General features: G+C 41.5%; 1 protein-coding gene across 1 annotated transcript in view; it reads right to left on the bottom strand.

The window, feature by feature from the left end:
• Nucleotides 1-24249, bottom strand: part of COL4A6 (collagen type IV alpha 6 chain) — a 281265-nt gene that overhangs the window by 130906 nt on the left and 126110 nt on the right. Inside the window, 1 exon segment of the mRNA XM_037512089.2 lies at nucleotides 23250-23333. Within this exon segment, the coding sequence (XP_037367986.2) occupies nucleotides 23250-23333 (84 nt within the window).

The raw sequence follows: 24249 nt of genomic DNA, 5'->3' as shown, positions 1-24249 counted from the left end.
ATCCTGCATTTTTGTTATTTTCTTATTTAAAGATTCAGTGTTTCTTTTGTTCATTAATTTTATTTCTCAAGACACTCGTTTGTTTTTCTGAGTTTTCTTGTATATATTTGATCAGCTTTTCTGTTTTTTCTTTCATTTCTTTGAATTTCTTTATTATGGCAATTTTGAACTCTGTGTCTCATAGGAAGAAAACTTTTCCATGTCTTTGAGACTGGGTTCTGGAGATTTATTCACTTTCTGTGGGCAGTATTCCCCTGAGGACTCAGGTTGCCATTTGTTGTGCTTTTTCATCTCATTATTTGCCGTCCAAAAATCAAGACTGCAGACCTTTTACTTTGCCAGTAGATGGCACTATATGTCAGGGAGAACTAATCTGTAGCTAGGTCTTCAGTGAGTGGGGTGAGGTCTTGTGGGGGGGGGGCGGTTGCTGTGGCAGATCTACCCTTCTTCTGCTTCCTGGATCTCAGTGAACTTGCACATACATCTGTGGGTGGGTGAAACCACAGAAATGGTACATCATTTTCTGCACTATTCTTGGAAACTCTCTTCAATAAGTTAGCTGGGATAATCACAGGGCTCATCTTGCTTGTTCCCTGTCTCTTTGAGATCATTGCTCTTTGTTGCCTGGTGTCCAATGTCTGAAAATTATTTTTTTCATTTGGTCTGGTTTTTCACTTTTTTTTTTAAGGCAAGAGGGTAAGTACTGTCCCTGTTACTCCATGTTGGCCAAAACTAGGGACTTCTACATTGGAGAGAAAAAATTGACTGTATTGTTTAACACACTGTTATTTTGGATTTTCTGTCATTTGCAGCCAAATCTAATCCTAACAAATGCAGGGTTGATCCTTGATTTATTTAGAACAGTTTCTGACTTTAATATGAGAAGCTAATATTTGTAAAATAACCAGAGACTTGAATAGTGCCTGAGTAAGGTCAAATACCTGGATGAAAACTGAAAGCTGTCATTTCCCATGAGAAGAGTGGTGCTTAAGCAGCCAAATCAATTCCAGCTGGTGCCAGCTGACAAAATAATACACACTTTTTGCTTAGCGTGATTAATTTCTCATTCTGGGAGACAGTACAATGGGAAAGGAATTTATTCAATAAACTCCCTGGACACCTACTGTAGCCTGTGCACAGAGCTAATTTCTAAGGACACATGTATGTATAGACCCTCCACCAGCAGGTCACAATTTTTTTTTAAAGATTTATTTATTTATGCATACAAGAGCTGGGGTACAGACCAGAGTTGTGGAGGGGGTGTGTGTGAGAGGATTCACCAGAGACAGAGTGGGGAGCAGAACAGGCAGATTGACTGAAATACACTGCTGAGGGGGGCAGCGGGTGAGTCAGGAGAGGTCTGCTGCACCATGTGGGTAGCTCCCTGACCAGGGATTGAACTTGTGCTGCAGTGGCTGTGGTAGCTTCATAGGTTGCATCTTAACCCATTGTGCCACCAGGGAGGCCCCAGCAGATCACAATTTTGATGGGGAACCCTTTACTTAGTAAGATCCCTTGTAATGTGAATAGTTATGAATTTGGTCAGGAGGTTAATGCCAGCATTAAAAAAATAAATCTCATCTTCTATCTTTTCCTTTTAATTAGGAAAAATGCCATTATAACCCATGGTTCTGCAGTGAATCATGTTAATTTATACTTTCAGTAATAAAATACTTTATACTTTCAACATAAAGAAGCTTCTCCTGAAACAAGATATTCACACAAACTCAAAGTTTATGTTTATCATGACAATGAAGAAGAAATATTTTTAACACCACCATAACCAAATGACTAAGCTTAACATTACCAGTAATGGTAACGACATCCCTATTCCTTCTGCTGTGTGGCACTGAGAAATATATAACATTGTAGAAAACAAAAAGTTTTAATCCTCAATGTATTCATGAGAAATAATCAGATGGAATCTATTGAGAGACATTTTGCAAAACATCTGATCTGGGTTCTTCAAAAATTTGATGTCCTACAAGACAAAAAGGAAGTAAGAGGTAGGGTCTGGAGTTCTAGATTGAAGAGACTGATAACTAAAGCTGAAACTGGGAAGAATTGGTCACCCAAAACTCAAGAATACTGAGATCAGGAGATGGGTAATGGCATGATGAAAGTCACACAGGAAACAGGCCACTGGGCTTGAAGTTCAAGAGACTTAATTCTACATTCTTTTCTGCTGCCCTTCAAGATACTTAATTTTAGGCTTAATTAAGGGTATAAACACTTCTCTTGCTTGGTACCTTGCCAATTGTTAAGCAGACTGAATTCAGTTATTCACAAAAACAAGGGCCAGTAACAATAAACATGTTCAAAGCATACACTACATTGCTTTGGACATAGTTAAAAGATCAGGGGAGTATTAATAATTCCATATTTATAGAATAGTAGTAAAGTCTATGTCAGATTATATGTCCAAATGAATTAGAAGAATGTCTTCTAGTAAGCACTCATTAAATGTTAGCTCTGATAATTATATGTGATTGATTATATATCTCAATTTGAAAACACAGATAAGAGAATCCCATACTACTTATCAGCAATTCTGTGATATAGGTTCTATTAATGTTCCCATTTTATAGATCAGGAAGTTGTGGCTCAGGAATTTCCCACTTTTACCACTTAAACTCCAAATTCTTGTGAAATTCCTTATTCCTGGTATACCAGGATGATGGTCACTCTACTTGAGTCTACCCTCTCATTCACAGAACAGACCCAGTCCTCTTCCCAAGAAGCAGACTCCCCTTCCTCTGTTTCAGACTTCTCTTCCTCTTTTTGTCCAACATTTTCCCCATAATTCTACCTCTTGGATAACTTTTTAGTGTATGTTCTTTCAGTCTTACTTAACATTATATGATAAGCGTTTTCCCAAGTCATTGAAACATTCTTCAAAGCAATGTCATGTTAATGACTATATGATATTTAATTGCAAGGGACAGACCACATTTCTTTACTTAACCATTCCCTTATTGGAAGTCATCTATGCTTTTCCAATTTTTTTTTACTATTTTTTAAAAGATTTATTTATTTATGCATACAAGAGCTGGGGTACAGGCCAGAGGTGCGGGGGCGGGGGGTGAGGGGATTCATCAGAGACAGAGGGGGGAGCAGAACAGCAGAACAGGTGGATTCACTGAAGTACACTGACGAGGGAGCAGCGGGCGAGACAGGAGAGGTCTGCTGGGCCATGTGAGCTCCCTGGCCGGGATCGAACTCATGCTGCAGTGGCTGAAGACAGCTTCATAGGTTGTGTCCCAGGCCCTTGGGCACCAGGGAGGCCCCCCTTTTTTTTACTATTATAAATAGGGCTCTGATGAAACTCATCATTCATAAATCTTTCTGTACTGCTTTGATTATTTCCTTCAATTAAATTTATAAGAGTGGAATTACTGGGTCAAAGACTATGAACATTTTAAGGCTGTTGATACATATTGCCAAAATGCAGAGGACTGATATGTAATGAAAATTGCCAGTATTAATTTTAGAGACATATTTGGAAAAGGTTTGAACAATGGGTGATTGTGGAATTTCATTTTATAAATGACCCTGTGGAGAGAACTTAGATTACTTTAGAAAGCACTTTAAAGTTAAAATCTAAGAAGGTGAAAAAATGTTAATAAAATGTTTAGTCAATATGTATAACATTGTTTATTATATTTTTTTTAGTTTTATTTTTTAAAAGATTTATATATTTATTTATACAAGCACTGGGTACAGTCAGAAGCGCGGGAGGGTGAGAGAATTCACCAGAGTCAGAGCAGGGAGCAGAATATGCAGACTGACGAAGTACACTGCTGAGGGGAGCAGCGGGCGGCAGGAGAGGTCTGCGTGCCATGTGGGACCCTCGCCCGGCGGCCGGGGATCAAACCAGTGCTGCAGAGGCTGCGGGCAGCTTTGCAACCCAGAGCTCAACCGCTGCGCCACTGGGGAGGCCCAACATTATTTATTATAAGGGGCATTTTCTATTTAGGTGAAAAAGATAATACAGTAGAGGTCCCTTTTGTAATCATTGTGTAAAGTATCTATGCCCAAAATAAGACACACAACTTAATTTTAATATTCATAATTATTATAGTCTTACTGAAATTGTACCTTTGCTAATGTGACAAATTGTTGGTCACATTTTAATTTGATACAGTGTCCTTGGCATGAAACATAGCTTCGATTGCAACATTGTTCTTAAGGAAGCACTGTTTGGCTGTTAAATAAAAAATTGCATTTACAGTAAAAAAAAAGGGCACCACTTATACCATCATTCTTTCTCGTCCACTGACCACTAGAGGGGAGAAAACATTGAAATGTAGTTCACAACATACCTCCATCCACCAAAAGAACCAAGATCATTTCCAATAGAGGCTACCCACTTCGCTGTCACAGTTTTCCAGCTATTTCCTGCTGAAGATACTTCTGCAGCATCCAGAGTCCATTCTTACAAAATAGGGCCACCTCTTAAAAGAATTGTCATTAACTCACCAGAAGGTTTCAGAGCTCTTTAAGGAAAAATGTGCCATCTCCTTCTGCTTGTTGCATATTCTTTACAGATCAAGGGAAGCAGATAAGAAATTTCAAAGTAGGACCTCACTGGTGGTGCAAGGGGTTAGGCACTGCACTATGAAGCAATCCGCAGCCTCTGCCGCACGAGTTCGATCCCCAGCCAGCCAGGGAGCAACCCACATGGTGCAGCAGACCTCTCCTGTCTCGCCTGCTGCTCCCCTCAGCAGTGTATTTCAGTCAGTCTGCCTGTTCTGTTCCCCTCTCTGTCTCTGGTGAATCCTCTCACCTTACCGCATGTCTGGCCTTACCCTGGTTCTTGTATTCATAAATGGATAAATCTTTAAAAAAAAAAGAAATTTCCAAGTAGAGTGATAGGAGCTATTATTTTACTTGTGACCATTGAAAATTAGAATATATGAGGCAATCAAGACAAAATTTCCAGGACCATGTCTACAAGACAGAATGAACTTGTGTACAACTGTAAGAGATATGAAACCCTGAAAAATCACTGCAGTAACCTGTGTCAGTTCTACCTAGGATCTCCTGTAATGCCTCACTGATAGCCTGATCGTCTTAGCTTTATCTCACACTATTGGCATAGTCTTGCCACTATATAGTAGGAAATAAAAAAAACATGACCCTCACTTCAATAATTCTCTGGCTAAGCAGCAAGTCAGCTTTATTTCTGGGACCATTTTATCCTGTGCTTAAGTTTCTAAGCATGTGGCCTGTAGTCAGTGTTTTGGAACACATTATAATAGTACAGGTGTTCCCTACTATCTGAAACCAGAAGTTCCTATGAAACATTTCATAAGCTGAAGTGGTATAAAACAAAAGAGCAATTACTATTAGTTTATATGGAAAAAGTTTTCAGCATTCTAAGACCCAAAAAATAACTTACTAAGTCTTCCCAAATAACACATAAAACCTAAGATCATATTAATATCTAGTACAAGCAGGAGTGATATGCTGAAGTATTGATAGTATGTATAAAGCCTTCTGCGGGAGAAGGAGATTGGCAGGGCTACTCTTGCTGTGCCTGATGTGTGCTGCCTCTAGAATGGCTGTTGCTAAACAAACAAGGATTGCTAATTTTGCTTTTGTCATAAAAGTTTTATTTGTAAAAGCAGGAAATCTTTGTGGGTTTCTTTCAGTGAAGGTGAAAACAGGTACTAATACCGGTCATTCTTAAAAGTGGAGTGACATAGCACAAACTTCCTCGAAGTGGGAGATACCAGTGTAATGGTTGAGGACATATGTGTTGGAACCAGAAAGATGGGGGATTTACTCCCAGTTTCACCATTTTTCAGCTCTGTGATTCTTGGTTTCCTTACTTTTTAAAATGAGGAGGGTAATATTATTTATTTTTATGATTGTTCTAAGAATTAAGTGAGATAATCAATGCATAGCAAAGCCTTTATCAAAGTGTCTGGTATATGGGAAATACTTAAATAATGGCAGCTATCACTATTAGTCAAGCTTGGATTCTGGTGCTGTTTGGACCTTTGCTGACTGCTTGCTTTGCTCATGTTGGAATTGATTTAAATTCTAAAATTATAATCTTGCTTGAAATCTATATCCCAGATTCTCATCCCAAACTGCTAACTCTAAAATTGTTCATGGGTTATATTCTCAACTATGTTTGGGCCTTTGGTCTCTATCCAACCTCACAGGTTTGCCAGGAGTACTTGATCTTCTCAGGCAGATCAGATCCAGCTATACTCAATATCCCACAGGTCAAGTGAAGTTTTGCTTTTTGATGACAACAGGGTATCACTGTAGTTCTTAAAGAGGAAAATATTGTGATTATCATGAAGAAAGCAGTCAGAGATTTAATGCCAAAAGTGATCTTTATGCTTTTAGTTAATTAAACTGGCAAAAATTTGCAGGAACTATTTAACTTGATTGGGATAGTACCTGGCATAGTCTCATGCACTTCCTTGGGAAATAAATGCTTTTTATCAAAGTTTGCTTTCTGGGCAGGAAGCCTGGGGAAATTCTAGGTCATGTAACTTGATGGGCACTGTGTAATTCCCCATCCTACCTATTCATTGATAACTATAGCCATTAATTGAACATGTACTGTTTCAAGGCATTGCCTTATGCATCTCGTAGATATATTCAATTGTGGCCTCATAGTAGTTCTGTGACGTATTCACAATTACGATTTCTATTTTACTGCTGAAGAAACCGAGGCTCACAGGGTTTATTAACTGCCCTCAGTAACATATTCAGCAAGGGGAAAACTTAGACCAGAATTTAAAATCCAAGCTTTATGTCAAAGTTTTGCTTAGTACACTACACAAAGTAATCACTTACTAGTAAACAAAGCAATCCTGAGTGGGTATAACAAGTTAAGGTTTTATAACTCTTTTAGAACTTCAATGCAAATTAATGTCTGTAGCTGAGACTAGATTTGGACAGGGAACTGTGTTGTTCTTGTGTTATTAGTGTGTGTATGAAGGATGTATGGGCAAGAGGATGGTGGCTTCTAGGAACACTAAAGCCCTCAATCCCTGGAGGGACGCAGAAGAAGATGGGCAGGAAATAGAAGAGAGAAACAAAGTTACAATTTTTCCTTTGGTGTCGCTATTAATTGAAATGACAATGGACTGTGACACAAATAAAGGACCATCAAAGAAGTAGAAAGTGATATATGGGTTTGGGGATCAGAGAGATCTGCCTTTGATTCTCAGCATCATCACTTACATGCTGCGGGAGCATGGCAAATTACTTAACTCTCTACATCTTTGTTACCTCATCTGTAAAACGGGCTTTAAAATAAATAGTTACTCCTAAAAAAAAAAAATAAAAAAAAATAGCTACTCCTCAGGGAAACTGTAAAATTAAATGAGATAAGACAATGAAATGTTCTGAAAATAAATACTTGTGATAGTTAGACAACTTCGTGAATATACTAAAAACCACTAAATTGTACACTTTCAAACAATAAATTTTGTGGTATGATATTTATATCTCATTAAAAATATTAAATGAGGGCCTCCCTGGTGGTGCAAGGGGTTAAGCTATCCGCAGCCTCTGCAGCACAAGTTCGATCCCCGGCTGGCCAGGGAGGTGACCCACACGGCGCAGCAGTGCATTTCATTTGAATGTTAGGGACTGGAAGCATGTGGGTTTTATTTAATAGTATTTCTTAGTCAGGTTCAAGCTGTAGATGTGTTGTTTGGAGTAAGTGGTGAAGAAGAGAAAGGAAAGTCCAGTCATTATTTAGTGCCTCAGTTGGCAGTAGTTAATGGTATGAATATTATAAAAACTGGGCTTTCTGTTGTTAATTGAAAAGGAAATTTTATTCAAATAGTCTACTTGGTTATTACTTCGTTTTCACCGCAAAATGTTGCCAAATTATGTTATTATTATAATCAGTAACACCTAATAGATATTTTGAATATTCACAAGTTTTCTAACAAAATTTGAGTTGCCTGCTTTTTCTAATGGCTATCCCTAATGGACCAAATTCTTAGGCTAATATAAATGCCACTTGCAAATTCCTCAGGATGGTGGTAGGAACTGATTATTGTACAAAATCGCTCAATTTTAAAAATGAAGTTCAACCGGTACTATGAGAAAAGTGAATTTATGTTGTTTACTGTCAAATCCAACAGATAAGCTCTATTCTTGCCAACATTTGGCCACAGTCCCATTTCTCCCCCATACCTGAGAGAGGAGGAATTGGGATGATTAATGGGTGAGAAATGCTACTCCCAACCTTTTACAGTCCTTTCATTTATGAAGACGGGAGTGAAAATGGCAGATGTGACTCCCTTGTGGGTGCCTGTTCCCATGAGCGTTTAGCTACCCACCCCACCTCCAATAAAGCTCTTCCAAACCTATTTCTCCTCTAAGGCCCTGCTCCAGGGCCTCTCTGGTGGCACAAGGGGTTAAGGCACAGCACTATGAAGCTATGCACAGCCACTACAGCATGAATTCGATCTCTGGCCAGGGAGCTACCCACACTGTGCAGCAGACCTCTCCTGTCTCACCTGGTGCTCCCCTCAGCAGTGTATTTCAGTAGATTAACCTGTTCTGCTCCCTACTCTGTCTCTGGTGAATCCTCTCACTGCCCGCACGTCTAGTCTGTATCCCAGTTCTTATGTGCATAAATAAATAAATAAATCTTTTTTTTTTTTTTAAAGGCCCTGCTCCAGTCTCTTGTCCTCATCAACTACTCCTGTCTATAGCAAGCTTTTTTCTGGCTATATATCCAGACTTGGATACATACTGTTTTATTGCATAAAGTGTTATACAAGGAAGACCAAACTAAACATGAATTCTATGCTCAAGGTCCTCATAGTTCTGTATGGAGGAATAACAATAATGATAATATTAATAACAGTAACATCAATGATAGTTGTAATAGTGGTAATGATGATCATCATTTAAGTAGCTCTTAATGTGTGTTAAGTCCTTTACACATATTACCACATTTAATTCTCACAATAAATATTATTCATTCATTCAACAAAATGAAACAAAGTAAACCAAATCTCCCTCCTCTTGGAGCAAAGGAAACTGAAAATAGAAGGAGAATCAAAGGAATGGTATCCTGTAAGTCAAGCAAAGAAAAGTTATTTAAGGAAAGATGGAGTAAAAAGCCGTTTCAAATGCTGATGGCAGGCCAAGTAAAAATGTAGACTCGTCTAGCCCCTACGAAAAACAGTACGGAGGTTTCTCAAAAGATTAAAGATGGATCTAACATATATTCCACCAGTTCCACTACCAGGTATTTTTCCAGAGTATAAATATACTAATTTGAAGGGGTACATGCACTTTTACATTCATTGCAGCTTTATTTACAATAGTCAAGTTATGGAAACAACCTAAGTGCCCAATGAGTGATGAGTGGGTTAAGAAAATGTGATACACGTGCACGTGCGCACACACACACACACACATATACTCCCACACTAGGGAATATTACTCAGCTATAAAAGGTGAACTCTTGCCATTTGCAGCAACAAGGGTGGGACTGAAGGGAGGATTATGCTAACTGAAATAAGTCAGAATGAAGACAAATGTCAGATGATTTCACTCATATGGGAGTATGGAGAAACAAAACAAAGGATCACACAAACTGAACTAAAACAAACCCTAAAAACCTGACTGCAGAGTTGAGGCTACCAGAAGGAGAAGGGCAGGGAGTGCCACCATACTCCATGCTCAGGGTCCTCCAGGGGACCTGGCAGGCCCTCAAGCCAGTCTCCTTTTTTTCCTGAGGGAGGATGGTGGGAAAGCAGAGACAGGCTTCATCCAGCTCTCAGAGCTCTGGTGGAGTTTGGACTTGATTTAGAAGGTAAAATGGGGGAGAAGGGAGTTTGTCTTGCTCTGGTGCCAATTACTAGATCCACAGGGCCCAGTTTTAATAATGGATTTATCAGGTCACTAAACTCCCTGTCACACGCCTCAAAAACCCACCCACATAATGCATTTTGGGACTGTAAGGTCAGGACTGGACACTGAGCAGGTTTTCAGATCCAGCAGACCAGGTAAAGGAGGAGTCAGAGTCCTTAGTGGCTTTTTGCAGGTCTTTTTATTGGGATTTACCCGGTACACAGCAGGTAAGGGTGCTGGGGGGCCGGGAGGCTGGCAGTCCTCCCAGCCCTCAGCAAGTCTTCATTCTATCTGGGCTCTCTGGCCTTCTCTCAGCTTCTGCTTCTCTTGCTTCTCTCTCAGCTTCTCTTTCCCCTTTTCCTGGTGTCCCCGTGACGCCGCCCTTAAAAGCACAGTCTCAGGGCCTCCCTGGTGGCGCAGCAGTTGAGCGCTGGGTTGCGAAGCTGCCTGCAGCCTCAGCAACACCGGTTCGATCCCCAGCTGCCAGGTGAGGATCCCACATGGCGCACAGACCTCTCCTGCCGCCTGCTACTCCCCTCAGCGGTGTATTTCGTCGGTCTGCCTGTTCTGTTCCCTGCTCTGACTCTGGTGAATTCTCTCACCCTCCTGCGCTGCTGACTGTATCCAGTGCTTGTATAAAAAATAAATAAATAAATCTTTAAAAAAAAAAAAAAAAAAAAAAAAAAAGCACAGTCTCAGCCCAGGTGAATCCCATCTGCCTATGCCCACACCCTATTCCAGGTGCTGCCATCAGGCATGCATTCAGGACCGCAAGGATCCATCATCTATCCTGATGGCGGGAGGGCAGAAAAGCCTGACATTTTTCCTTACCCTACAAGGACTCTCAACTGTTTTGATATTGCTGAGCTTCTCTGAGCCTCTAGGTTTCTATCTGTGTGAGGGTAGGTACTTCAAGGGCTAAAGGGGCTCAACATATTCCTATGTGTGTGGATATACAGGTGTAGGTAACTGAGTTTCTGGGGTGTCTGAATTGGTTTTAAGAATAAAAAATGTTGCTTTATAAGACTATATGTGACTTTTCTCTCTATGTATACTCATTTAATAATTCTTCAACTGAATTGCAAAGGCTATGTTTAACCCCTGGCTCCCTTCCCTCTTTCAACTTTGTGAGGTTTAAGGCTCTCTTCTTACAGCAAAGGGGCCCTGTCTGGGGAGCTTGTTCAGACCTGTCTCTTCCTTTTGTTTGCTTTCTTTTTGTCTCTCTCTGGTGAAACCTGGCTCCTGAACTCTGGTTACCCCTCATTCCATTCCAGGCCCCACAGCATGTTTCTCCACAGCTCCCTCCTTTGCTCATAGCTTAACTGGCATCCCCCCAGCAACATGTGAAGGGGGCAGCAATCACAGACTGGTGTCAGCTCCAAGAGGGAGCCCAACTGAAACTGGAATGCCAAGTCACTGCAATTACTTGAACTAGCAAAGACATGTACAGGGACAGGGACTATGGTTTCTTTGATATGGACGATAACCAAACATATACATTATTCTCTTGGGGTCCAAAGGCTTGAGCATATTTTTGTGCATTTTCAAAAATTAAAGAGTAAAAGTAAGCTTGTAAGTTTGAAGATAAAAAGTATACAAAAACTGTCATAGCAAAGCCAAGTGCTTACTAAGTGCATAGTCTGAGCCTGCTATGCATGCTCACAGCTGGTAATTCTGGAGAAGGGCAGAGTTCTTAGGTACCCTGGAGATTTCCCCACTGACCAAGTTGAAAATCTGTCTTTTGTGAAACAATGACTTCCCTCTTTTCTGATTCCCCAAATCCTACGTTTCATTCATAACTCCCACAACAAAATGTGCCAAAAAGGAAATAGTCTTTCAGAAACCACTGAGTTGGCCTTTCTCACTGGGCACTGTGGTAACTGCAGGAGCTTTTAGTGTCTTGTGGAGAACGTCTCACAATCTTATCACTGCAATCAAGACAGGGTCACCTCGGGGCTGCTGATTCCGCATGGTTTGAGGATGACATTTCCTCAATTGAGATCAGTAGGGACAAATCCATGGAGGTACCTGGTTTCCAAGGAGTTATAGGAATTCAAGGGAAAGGAACTAGCACTCATTCGAGCTAATTAAAAAAATAGTGATAAAGTCATCTAAAATGAAGACAAGCCTCATCATCAAATCACTACTTTTTAATTGAATGTGTCTGTGTATCCATCTGTGCTCAGGGTTGGAGAGGATCATTTAAAGAAAGATAGGATAAGAGCAGTAGAAAATGCAAACTTGCCATTCTGTTGTATTAGGGAATTTTGGAATTTTGGACTACTTAACCTCTAAAAATAGGGAACATTCTATTCATCTATATATCTTGTCTCTCATGCTAATTCACCCTGCACAACCCCCACCAAATAAATCATCCTAAAGAAACATTTTTGTCGTAACATATAAAAAGAGTCTGCTTAATCACTCCAGTCCATACCAATATCTCCTTTTGAGGACTTGTGCACTGCCATTCCCACATTCACATGCAAGCACTGGGTACAGTGAGAAGCGCGGGAGGGTGAGAGAATTCGCCAGAGCCAAAGCGGGGAGCAGAACAGACAGACTGATGAAATACACTGCTGAGGGGAGCAGCAGGCATGGCAGGAGAGGTCTGCGCACTATGTGGTACCCTCCCCGGTGGTTGGGGATAGAACCGGCACTTCAGAGGCTGCGGGCAGCTTCATAGCCCAGCGCTCAACCACTGCACCACCAGGGGAGGCCCCCCAGAGTACTTTTAAAATGTTTGTCTGGTGGGCTTGAACCTCATTCAACACAATAAGGAAAATAAAATACAGAGCGTAGTTTTGGACCTCTACCTCTATAAGTAAAGGTGGTCATTAAATAATTGGCCATGCACCTCATTTGTTAAAATAAAAGCTCTTTGAAAAGATGATAGTGAAAGAAAAAAGAAAAGATGATAGTGAAGCAAATTTCTGCAAAGTAATGCACATTTCCCCATCAACTTCTACTAGAGCTTAAGAGGGATGCTATGCAATTAATTTTGCTAAACATTCTTGGAAAGATTCCATTAATGCAAGACTTCTCAGAACAGAAACCAAATTACTTCCCTGACATATACTTGGTAATTTCATCTCAAAACATTGCTAATGCCACTGCAATGAACTTCCAGTGAGTGGCCTACATAAAGGGGTGGAGTTGTGAAAACTTATATGAATCCCCACAAAACTGTAATCACTAATGAAAACCAGACTTTCCTTAAGTATGAATTTAATTTCTTTAGCTTTTAAAAGATAGGGATATTAGGAAAACATATTTAAACCCAGGCGAGAACTTGATGCTATACATGCAAACAGGAGTCACTTCTCACTGGGGAAGAAAAGGATAATGGATTTGTTGATATTTGCTTTATGTTTTCTTAGCAGATTTTCTCTACCACAAGTATTCCTCCATTCACAACAATCCCACCACGATTTCAGCAGATTATGTCCATGGGATCAAGAGGCCATTTGACATGGTGGAAAGAACACTGGGCAAGAGGGAGGGATACTTGGGTCAAATCTCAGGTGTGGCATTTACGAGGGACCTTGGGGATGTATCTCTGAGCCTCTCTGAAACTGTTTGTTCTATATGTCTTCACATTTAAAGAGAGAAAAAGAGGGCCTCCCTGGTGGCGCAAGGGGTTAAGATGCAACCTATGACGTTATCGCTAGCCACTGCAGCATAAGTTTGATCTCCGGCCAGCCAGGAAGCAACCCACATGGTGTAGCAGACCTCTCCTGACTCACCCGTTGCTCCCCTCAGCAGTGTATTTCAGTGAATCCACCTGTTCTGTTCCCCACTCTGTCTCTGGTGAATTCTCTCACCCCCCACACCTGTGGCCTATACCCCAGTTCTTGTGTGCATAAATAAATAAATCTTGGGCCTCCCCGGTGGCACAAGGGTTTAAGCACTGCACTATGAAGCAATCCGCAGCCTTTGCAGCATGAGTTCGATCCCCGGCCAGCCAGGGAGCAACCCACATGGCGCAGCAGACCTCTCCTGACTCGCATGCTGCTCCCCTCAGCAGTGTTTTCAGTCAATCTGCCTATTTTGTTCCCCACTCTGTCTCTGGTGAATCCTCTGTTCCCCATTCTCTCTCTGGTGAACCCCCACGTCTCTAGCCTGTGCCCCAGCTCTTGCATGCATAAATAAATAATTTAAAAAAACTTCATAAATTTAAATAAATAAATAAATAAATAAATAAATCTTAAAAAAATAAAGAGAGAAAAAGAGCATTTCACAAGGAAGCAAGCTACAATTGCTGGGAAGCCCTTTTATAAATTACGATATACTACTTGGGGCTTGCAGCCAACCTCTTGGCTTGACATTTAATGAGTTTAAAATTTCTTTGCTGTTTCACTTCTCCCTACTCCTGGGACCTTCATTTTATGGAAAGCTGTCAGGTCGAGGCTCTAAAGTTGGTGACGTGAATGTTCTACAGGGAAAGCGCAACAGATTTCAGGAGAGTTATTTTTCTCAGCTGCTGGATTCCAATCTATTTTAAGTATGGTCGAGGCCAGTAGTCTCCAAATCCTTCTGATTTGCACACCATTTTTCAGTAAAAAATATTTTTTTAGCATGCAGCCTCTCCCCTCCACACACACACATATACACACATATAAATGCATATGTATATAGAATGAAACAATAAATAAAAATTGTGAAAGGATGAGGCAAAGATGAATTAGCATGGCAAATGTCTTGTTAATTGTGTTGACTTCATTATATTATTAACCAATAGTTCAAGACTCAGGGCAAGATCACTCATTACTGAAAATGTGTGTAAAGTCATATTTTATATAATTGCCGTGATGATTCTTGCATTACTCTTTTGCTGACTTCTCAGGTACAATCAGTTTGTTGTGATTTTTACCTCATAATAAGTCTGATGGAAACATTCAGAGTAGCAGAAGTGTAAGCACTGCTATTTTCACATGCTTATATTATTAGTATTATTAATATTAAGTCACTTGTCCATTTTGTGACGATTAATGCAGTTACAAAATAAAATCCATAAATCCACTTAATTGGGTCCAAGGAAGTAGCAATATCTCTGGTATACACACAGGGGAAAAAAGTGAGAGGCCCAAGCTCATCAATACTTCCATCTTGTGGGCTCCCAGTATTCCCTCAGAATGCCTTAAAAAGCATATGCCTGGTGGTGCAGGTGGTTGAGCGCCATGCTGTGAAGCTGTCCACAGCGCCTGTTTGATCCCAGCCGGCCGGCGAGGGTCCCACATGGTGCTGCAGATCTCTCCTGTTGCACCCACTGCCCCCCTCAGCAGTGTATTTCGTCGGTCTGCCTGTTCTGTTCCCAGCTCTGTCTCTGGTGAATCCTCTTACCCTCCCGCGCATCTGGCCGGTACACTGGTTCTTGCATAAATAAATAAATAAATATTTTTTTTTTTAAAAAAAAAGCATATGCAGGGCCTCCCTGGTGGTGCAAAGGGTTAAGATGCAACCTGTGAAGCTATCCACAGCCACTGCAGCAAGAGTCCAATCCCCGGCCAGCCAGGGAGCTACCCATATTGCGCAGCAGACCTCTCCTGTCTTGCCCACTGCTCCCCTCAGCAGTGTATTTCAGTCGATCTGCCTGTTCTGTTCCCCACTCTGTCTCTGGTGAATCCTCTCCCCCACCCCCCCACATCTGGCCTGTACCCCAGTTCTTGTATGCATAAATAAATAAATCTTTAAAAAAAGAAAAAAGCATATGCAACATGAAAGCCTCGATAAACCTACCTGGTGACAATATGTATATGACATATTTGAAAGGTTTAATAGTAACAAGGTTTAATATTAACAACAACAGTAGTGATAATAGCTAAATAAAAGTGCTTTGTTTCACACACATTTTTACACACTTCACATAAATTACATAATTTAATCCAAACCTCATTTCTTTCTAGGTTTCTCAATTTAAATGGAAATAGAAGTTATCGCTTTTTCTTTTACACTTGAATGGGGCTGACATGAATGTGCCATTCCCACCCCCACCCCCAGTTTTGGAGACCATGGATCCAGGCTCTGAGATATGGGGTCTCTAGATAAGTGGGATGCTTGTATAAAGTACATCACACAACTCTTTCCTGGTATCCTGCTGCTTCAATTTTCACACCTGCTGATAAATGACAAAAAAACAGGAATGGGTGACATAGAAGCGATCCCAGGCAACTGAAAGCAGAGGGTAGAAACTTGTGAAAGGACCATGGTGAGGAAAACATGGAAAGCTTGAACAGTTAGAGCAAGAGGGAGGGAAGTCTGGAGGATGAAGGAGGAAGTTAGAGACCAGGGAGGAAAGAGAACAGGGTGTCGCCACATATGCCAGCAAGCGTGCAACTTCACCTGTCAGGCACTTCCAGCATCTGCAGTAAAGAGCCCCAGCAAGTGATTTACTTCTGAGGCTGCTGCCAAACACCACTCCAGAGGGTAGAACCCTGTCAAACATCACCCTCCAAATCTCACTGCCACACTAGAAAGCACGATAAGACACTTGAGGGTCAAAGAGCCGTCACGGTGCAGCAATGCCATATCTGACTTAGGTCAGCAGGGCTGGTGGGTCCTTCAAGATCACACAGCCCGAATCCCTGGTTTCACTTGTGGGTAAGCTGAAAATGTGAGAGAAGAAAGCACCAGCCCAAAGTCATGCAGGTGGGAAAGCTCAGGATATCTGAAGTCTCTGGATTCTAAAGCAGCGCTCTCATCTCTACAGCTGTTTGTTATCTGCTCCTCCAGCTCCTGGCTCCTCTCTAACAGCAGCTTCCCTCACTAGTTTAGATAATATATTCCATAAATTCCACACTGTCCCAATGCGATCAAAGGAGGGATTAAGATAACCATGAACATCTGTTGGGCTATGATTGCATCTTGATTCAGTGCAGACACACTAAGTTTTAATATTATCATCAATTATCCTTGACCTAAATTACTATATTTAAATATACAGGAGCCCTTGATTTCTTTTTTTAATTTCCCTCCTCTAATACCACCCAATGCTGCTTCCCTGATGCTATTTTCCTGCTCAAATGCTCTCCCCTACAAGGAAGAGGGACAGAGGAAACTCAAGACCTTCAAGTTTGCATACAGCTAAGAGACTTTAAAGCAAAAAGTTTAGTAGAGAAGAAGATAAAATTAATATCAAAAGAAACTTTGTGATTATCTTTGACCCACAGTTATTTATGAATGTTCCTCACCTTGGAGGAAGAACAAATTGCTGGTAGTAAAACAAAAGCGTTTTGCCAAATCCCTTGCATTTGTAGGCACTGAGTAAGAAGGAATCAGGCAAAAGAAGAGGTCAAGGTAACAACCTCAGAGAAGTGAGACAGAGCAGAATTCCAGAAACTGCAGGAAGAGTGCAGGAAAGAGCTGAGACCCTTACAGCTAACAGGACCTTAAAAAGACATGGAAATGACTGTCCTAGCTCTTTGCCTTCTTCTAGCAGAAAGGATCTGTGTTTCCCAGCTACCTAATAGCTAATCTGGATGTGCGCAACATGGCTGTAATGACATCCATTCAAATTGGTTGGTCAGTTGACAGTTGTTTGCGAAACAATTTGTAGTCCCTACTGCTCCTGCAGAGATTAAGAAGACCCTGTCTTGTTAGACTCCGTTAGTAGCCTGTAAAATAGTAGAGACCACAGTCAATAGATTACTATAATTCACCATGAGAGGAATGATAACAGTAGATCATCTCAGCCTTGCTTATTATGGAAAGCTTCACGTGGAGGTGAAGTCTATGTTCATTTTTAAAGGATGGGTATACAGAAGCAAGTCAACAGAGAAAGGGCAGAGCTGGGGGGCAGGATAACACACATAAAGGCAGTAGCTGGAACATATGAAGGCCTGGAGCATATGAAATAACAGCAGTTTTCATGAACTGTAAATAGTTCAGTACACGTGCATTGTTTTGCTTGATTTTGCTTTGTGAAGGGGGAGATTCCTAGTGAAAGAGGGGACAGTCACGGGCCAGTACACGGAGGGATGTATGATTACTAGAGTTAAGATTTTATTGTAAGGTCTTGGGGAGCCACTGAAGTATTGAAAGCAAGAGTTTCAAGATCATATTTATGCTTTGGAAGGTTATGACAAAAAGAGAGGCAAATAACGTGAAAGAGTAAGCTTGGAAGCTAGGAGACCAGTCTAGACGCTGTTATGGTAATTTAGACAAGAGATGGATTATACAGGCCTGAATTGGAGAAATAGATATGGAGAAAAGCAGATGGACTTGAGTGCTACTTAGGAAGATGGACAGGATTTGATGATAGAGGTGGTAATATGTGGGGAAAGTAAAGAGAAAACAAGGATGACTTCCAAGCTTCTGACACGGGCAATGAAGTACTTGGTGGTGCCATTTGCTAAAGAAGGGGAAGACACAGGCAGTTGTTCATGAAACAATTTATAGTCCCTACTGTCCCTACCATAGAGACTTACGAAGCAACACATCTAGCGGGGGCTGCTAGTTGAGTTCTGTGTGAGACATGATTATCGCGCCAGTGAAAATCCAGGCAGATAGCCAGAACAAAATGATAATGGTGACCTGAAGCTAAGGAGAAGGTCTGGGCCAGAGACCTTTTTCATTGTATGAGTGTAAATCCCTGTAATATATAAAACTACCCTGGGAGAAACCTATAGTGAGAAGAGAAGTAGGATAAGAATGCAACCCTGGGGAATCCCAATCAAAGTAGGAAAATAACTAGGAGAGCACAGCTATGAAATCCCAGGGACAGAGAGTTTCAGGACAGAAGGTCGTATCTCATGCAGTAGAGAAGTCAAGGAAGATAAGAAATGAAAAATGTTCATTGGATTTGGCAACAATCAGGTTAGTGGTGACTGGTGTTAGCAGTGAGGATGGTCTGCAGAAGGCCAGGAAGTGAGTGGGCAATGAAGACAAAGAACTTGATTTCAGGCAGCTGGAACAAAGCCTGACCACCCAAGGAGGTCACGTGCAATATGAGCTTCCACTCTGGAGCAGTAGAGGGTAAGGCCATTGGTGTGTGTGATTATGGTTGGTCAGGGCAGGGATGTAGGGGGTACCCAGGGAGGAAGGAAGGAGGTACACAAGAATAACCTAATTCACAAGAAAGCAGAAGTCTTGTTGGTAGCCACGGCGCCAGCCAGCTGATACAGGGAACGCCAGCTGTTTGCAGTAGGAGAGGAAATTGAAGAACTAGTGGTTAATGCATCTGGATTCTGGAATTCATGGGAAACACACTTTGTGACAGAGAAGCAGCAGGATGCAGTCAGGAGATAAAGAATTAAGAATTGTGGACTGTTTCACATGAAACTCCAGCTAGCCTCATAAACTCAGTAGCCAGGACATAACTTCCCAAGTCATAAAACAGGGGTGCAAACAGTCCTTACTGAGAGGGGAATCCAAACACTCCCCATGGTTAAGAATTATCTATGTTAATGTTCCTTTAGATGGCCTGATAATTAGGAGCTCACCATGCTCTACATAAACACCAGAACAGTGTTAAAACAGGGAAAACTGAAATTGTACTAAGGAATACCAAGCTCAGGACAAATTAAAACAAAGCAACTTAAACACACACTAGAGTATGCAGAGGTAGCTTTCAAATCCAGTAGTTTTCAAAAAAAGAGAAGGGATGAAACAAGGACATGGAAATATCAACCTAAAATGTTTTCTTCAATCCAGTGGCAGGAGAAAAAAGAACCAGGGAAGAGAACAAGTCGAAAGATGGTTCCAGATAATACCTACTCCCAAGATAGGAAACTGAAAGACAGACATTAAACCCAAATTTAAATGTCCAGGGGGTAAAAGTTCCCTATTTAACATTATCGACCATTTGATTTTTTTAAGTTGACATTCTCCTAAAGAAGGCTAAATAAGGTTTAGCCACAAACAGGAGAGTGACTTTGGGAAGTCACTTATCAGTTTCTTTGTTTAGTGCATACAGATGACAATCCAGACCAGGCTAGAAGATGCTTTGGAAAGTACGAAGCCATGCAGCCATCAACGCCAAGCCTCGGCTCTTTCCAGGCAAAGCATACTTTCGAGAAATGTGTTTGAGATAGCATAAGCCAAAAAGGGTTGGGTTGTAGTTGTGCAGGAGTGCTAGGTGTTGTGTAAATGTCCTAGTCAGTTCAAGAGGCCTTTGGCAAAGGAAAGGTACACACTACCCAGCAAGCTATGTCCTTGATGTCTGCCCAAGGCAGGAGGCAGGGCTGCCAAGGGCTGCAGCATATCACAGGGGTGACCCAGCGTTCCTTTCCTCTCCCGACTCGCAGAGCTTGAGAGGAACAGCTTGAACTCCAAATGGGGCCCTCTGCGCAGCTAAGGAAAACAGCTTCAAATCTTTCTGACATCTGCACAAAAGGGGTACTGAGGGGCTGCCCTGCAGGGTCAACAGTGCTGGGGCCAGTTTAAACAATCCTGCTTGGCCCTGGGAACACAGGCGCGTAGGGAGGAGGACGGAAAGGGACCTGGCGGCGTCAAGCATCTGTATCCACAGAGTCTGCCACATGTGCACCGGCCTTCTGATCTGGTTGGGAAATAGGACATCCCTGCTCTTGACTCAAGAAATATAGCTTGGTCTGGTTCAGTCACCTTGACAAACATTCCCAGAAACTCCAGACTTCACAAATAAACTTTTAGGAGCATGTTTAACTGAGTGGACTCTGAGTCATTTAAATATTGACAAAAAAAATCTGTGTGGTGATATTCTATTTTCCCCCATTTCACGCCCTTTCAACCACTTGTATTTTCAAAGGAGAAGCCAGACTAGGGCTCCAGATGTTTGGAACCCAAATGAAGGCTCCTCACAGAGGAAATCCAGTTCCTTCCGTCTTCAAAGATTAAAATCGCAGTCAGGGGTCAAACAATGAGGTCATTGTAGGCAAGCTTGCTGGCATTGGGCTGACCTCCAATCCAATATAAAATAAGATTTTTTTGCTTTTAAAGACTCCCCAGCCCAATCACCTGCTTCTCATTTGCCTGGATGTTTGGTCTGACCAACTGCTTCCCACATTCCCCCTAACCCATCTGGAAATGCCCTTTTGTGTCTAACTTCAAATCTCTTGTGCTTCCATTTGGGCCATTTTTATAATTTTCTATCGTTGCAGAGGTACACTAAGTCAATACGAATTACCCCTTAGGACAGTGAGTGGAGGACATGTCCATAAAATTCACAGAAAAAAATAAACATCTGATGAGCATGTGAGACACTCAAACTCGTTGTAGTCTGGGAATTGGGATCATTTTCACCCATATTAGCAAAAGTATCAAGTGTTGGCAGGGGTGTAGAGACATGGGCACTCTTGTACAATGCTGATGGAAGTGTAAATTGGAACACTTAGAGGGGTAATTGAGCATTAGCTTTGAAAATTAAAAATGTTAATTATTCCTGTAACTGGCAATTCTGATCCTTAGTATTTATGTTTGAGAAGAATACAAGGAGGCCTGTTCAAGAATTTTTTACTGTAGCACTGCCATTTTTTAACAAAAATGTGGAAATAACCGAAGTACTCATTAAAAGGGGAATGTCTGTATTAAACTATGGGGTAGAGGAAAAGGTCTTAAGAACATCAAAAGTGACCCAAAAACCCACCAAAGCACAGAATATATACATATGAGTATATTTTGGAAAAAAATCAGAAAATTAAACTATTTTGTACACATTTGTACATACCTCTGGTTTTGCACAGAAAAAGAACAGAAAGACAACACTGGGACTTAGAGAATGTCAAGGGAGACTTTTTTGTGCCAGCACTGCTTGTATGTTATTTAAAACAGTACTCATATATTAATTGTAAGATGTATTTTCCCAGTGTGTTTCCTGGTTGTAGATCACAGGCAAGGACATGGGCCTTGGTGGTTACCGTGAACATGACTTCCCTGGAAGGCAGCAGTGGGTAAAGTAAATAGGTGAAAAATCAAAGAACCCAGATAATTGCTCAGATCTGTCATCAATTTGCTGTGTGACCCCAGGCAATCATTTTCCTTCTCAGAGTCTCTTTCTTCTGAACAATCAGTGGATAAGATGAGAAGCTCATGAAGTTCCCTTCCCTTTGTGATATTTTATGATTCTCTAAGTCTGTGCTTTTAATGTATAATGGGTCTGGCTCTTTTTGATGAAGAGATGGCTTTTTATTCTCTCTTTTGAAATTCTGGCATAGTTTGACATTTCACTTTACTGCAAATGGAAGATAATAAAAGGGAAGGTGGTCACTCTGTTCCCTGCCTGGTTATGTTTTTGAGGGTTTGGTTGACCTACTTATGCTACGTTCTTTTGACAGCATAAGATCTTAGGCTTGTTTGAGTATAATGAGAGAGGAAATACAATGCTGGAAGTTGGAAGACATGAATTCTACAGGGTGGTCATAAATTTTGGAGACAGATTAGATTTTATTTTACCTTTTTATAGCTTGAACCTCCTTAAATACTTTCTCTGAGTTACATGAAAGGTGTTGGTTTATTCAGTGAAAATCAGAGATACAAATAATCTCTGGGGCAATATATCACATACACATATATAAAAATTGATGGACATGCTGTAATAATGGGGCATCCCTGGTGGCGCAGCGGTTGAGTGCTGGGTTGCGAAGCTGCCCGCAGCCTCTGCGGTGCCGGCTCGATCCCCGGCTGCTCCCTGGTCACTAGAGGAGGGTCCCACTTGGCGCACAGACCTCTCCTGCAGCCCGCTGCTCCCCTCAGCAGTGTACTTCGGTCCTTCTGCCTGCTCTGCTCCCTGCTCTGACTCTGGTGAATTCTCTCACCCTCCCGTGCTTCTGACTGTACCCAGTGCTTGTATAAATAAAATGAAAAAAATTAATTAATTAATTGATTTTAAAAAAAGAAATGCTGTAATAATGTACTGTGTTAATCGTAATTTGCACAACAGTTCAAATTGTGCATTGCTAATAAGGGACAATACATTGAGTATGATGCTTATAAACAAATCCTATGTTTTAATGTACCATCTATAAACCATTCTTTATGTATAGTCACCTGCGTTTCTGAACTTTATGACTACCCTTGATTTTGGACAAGTGACATCCCCAGTCTGCAGTAACTTGTTCCCTAGAGTGGCAGGAACGAACCAAGTAGATAGGAATGAGCTGAGAATTTACACATACCTACAAACAAATTATAATCTGTTTCTGCACAACCTAACTGGCTTTTGGAAATATTCCAGATGAAACCTTGAGGAAACCTTGGCATTAAGTCAACGAAGGAAACCTCTTCCTGGTCCCTTAGAGATTTTGACCAATCTAGTTCTATCTATCATTAGTTAGCAAAGCTCCTTCCAGCTGGTCCTCATCACTTTGCTTGTTCCATGAGGTCGTAAGATTAAATTCTAAGCAGTTTAGTTCTAAAGAACACACACACTTCAGATAACAGCCCCTGTGACTGTTAGTCTTTCAACAATAAAAGAAACAACTTACTCTTGCTCCTTTTTCAGGAAAGCATTTACAGCCTTCACTGCAGTCTCGGCCCATACACGAATTTCCATAGGACTTCTTCTCTCCCTGTTTGGAAAAAAAAATGTCACTTAGGCTTCCACCCTTTAAGGTCAACATTACTAAACAGCCAGTCTAGCAGCTGGTTCGGGAATGGTGACTCAAAATACCCACTTATTGGCAGAAATTCTGGTCACAAAATTTAAGAGGATTTCCTTACATGGGGCTAGAAATTGACACTACAGGGGCCTCCCTGGTGGCGCAAGGGCTTAAGACGCAACTTATGAAGCTATCTACAGCCACTGCAGCACAAGTTCCGTCCCCAGCCAGGGAGCCACCCCCATGGCGCAGCAGACCTCTCCTGACTTGCCCACTACTCCCCTCTACAGTATATTTCAGTCAGTCTGCCTGTTCTGTTCCCCACTCTGTCTCTGGTGAATCCTCTCACCCCCTCCCACCTCTGGCCTATCCCCCAGTTCTTGTATGCATAAATAAATAAATCTTTAAAAAAAAAAAAAGAAAAGGAGGGCCTCCCTGGTGGCACAGGCAGTTGAGCGCAGTGCTGTGAAGATGTGTGCAGCCTCTGCAGTGCGGGTTCGATTCCAGGCCGGCCAGGGAGCTACCCACATGGCACAGCAGACCTCTCCTGTCTCGCCCGCTGCTCCCCTCTTCCATGTATTTCAGTCAGTCTGCCTGTTCTGTTCCTCACTCTGTCTCTGGTGAATCCTCTCACCCTCCTGCACATCTGGCCTGTACTCTGGTTCTTGTATGCATGAATAAACAAATCTTTAAAAGAAAAAAGAAATTGACACTACACACATTCCTGTGTGGAAGCAGGAGGCTCACCGGACTTAAGATTTGCACCCATTGGGAAAATAGCTGTAGCAGAGAGCTTGAGAGTTCAAGTGTTAGAAATGGAATGACAGATGAAAATGGCTACTCTGTATTCTGCTCTCACAACTGTTCTCTTCAGATTCCACTTCCA

The sequence above is a fragment of the Talpa occidentalis genome, unplaced genomic scaffold, assembly GCF_014898055.3.
Source record: "Talpa occidentalis isolate TD23 unplaced genomic scaffold, MPIMG_talOcc4v2.1 talOcc4.15, whole genome shotgun sequence".
NCBI classification, from domain to species: domain Eukaryota; kingdom Metazoa; phylum Chordata; class Mammalia; order Eulipotyphla; family Talpidae; genus Talpa; species Talpa occidentalis.
Note: the sequence above shows the minus strand (reverse complement) of the source record. Positions and strands in the feature narration are given on the sequence as shown.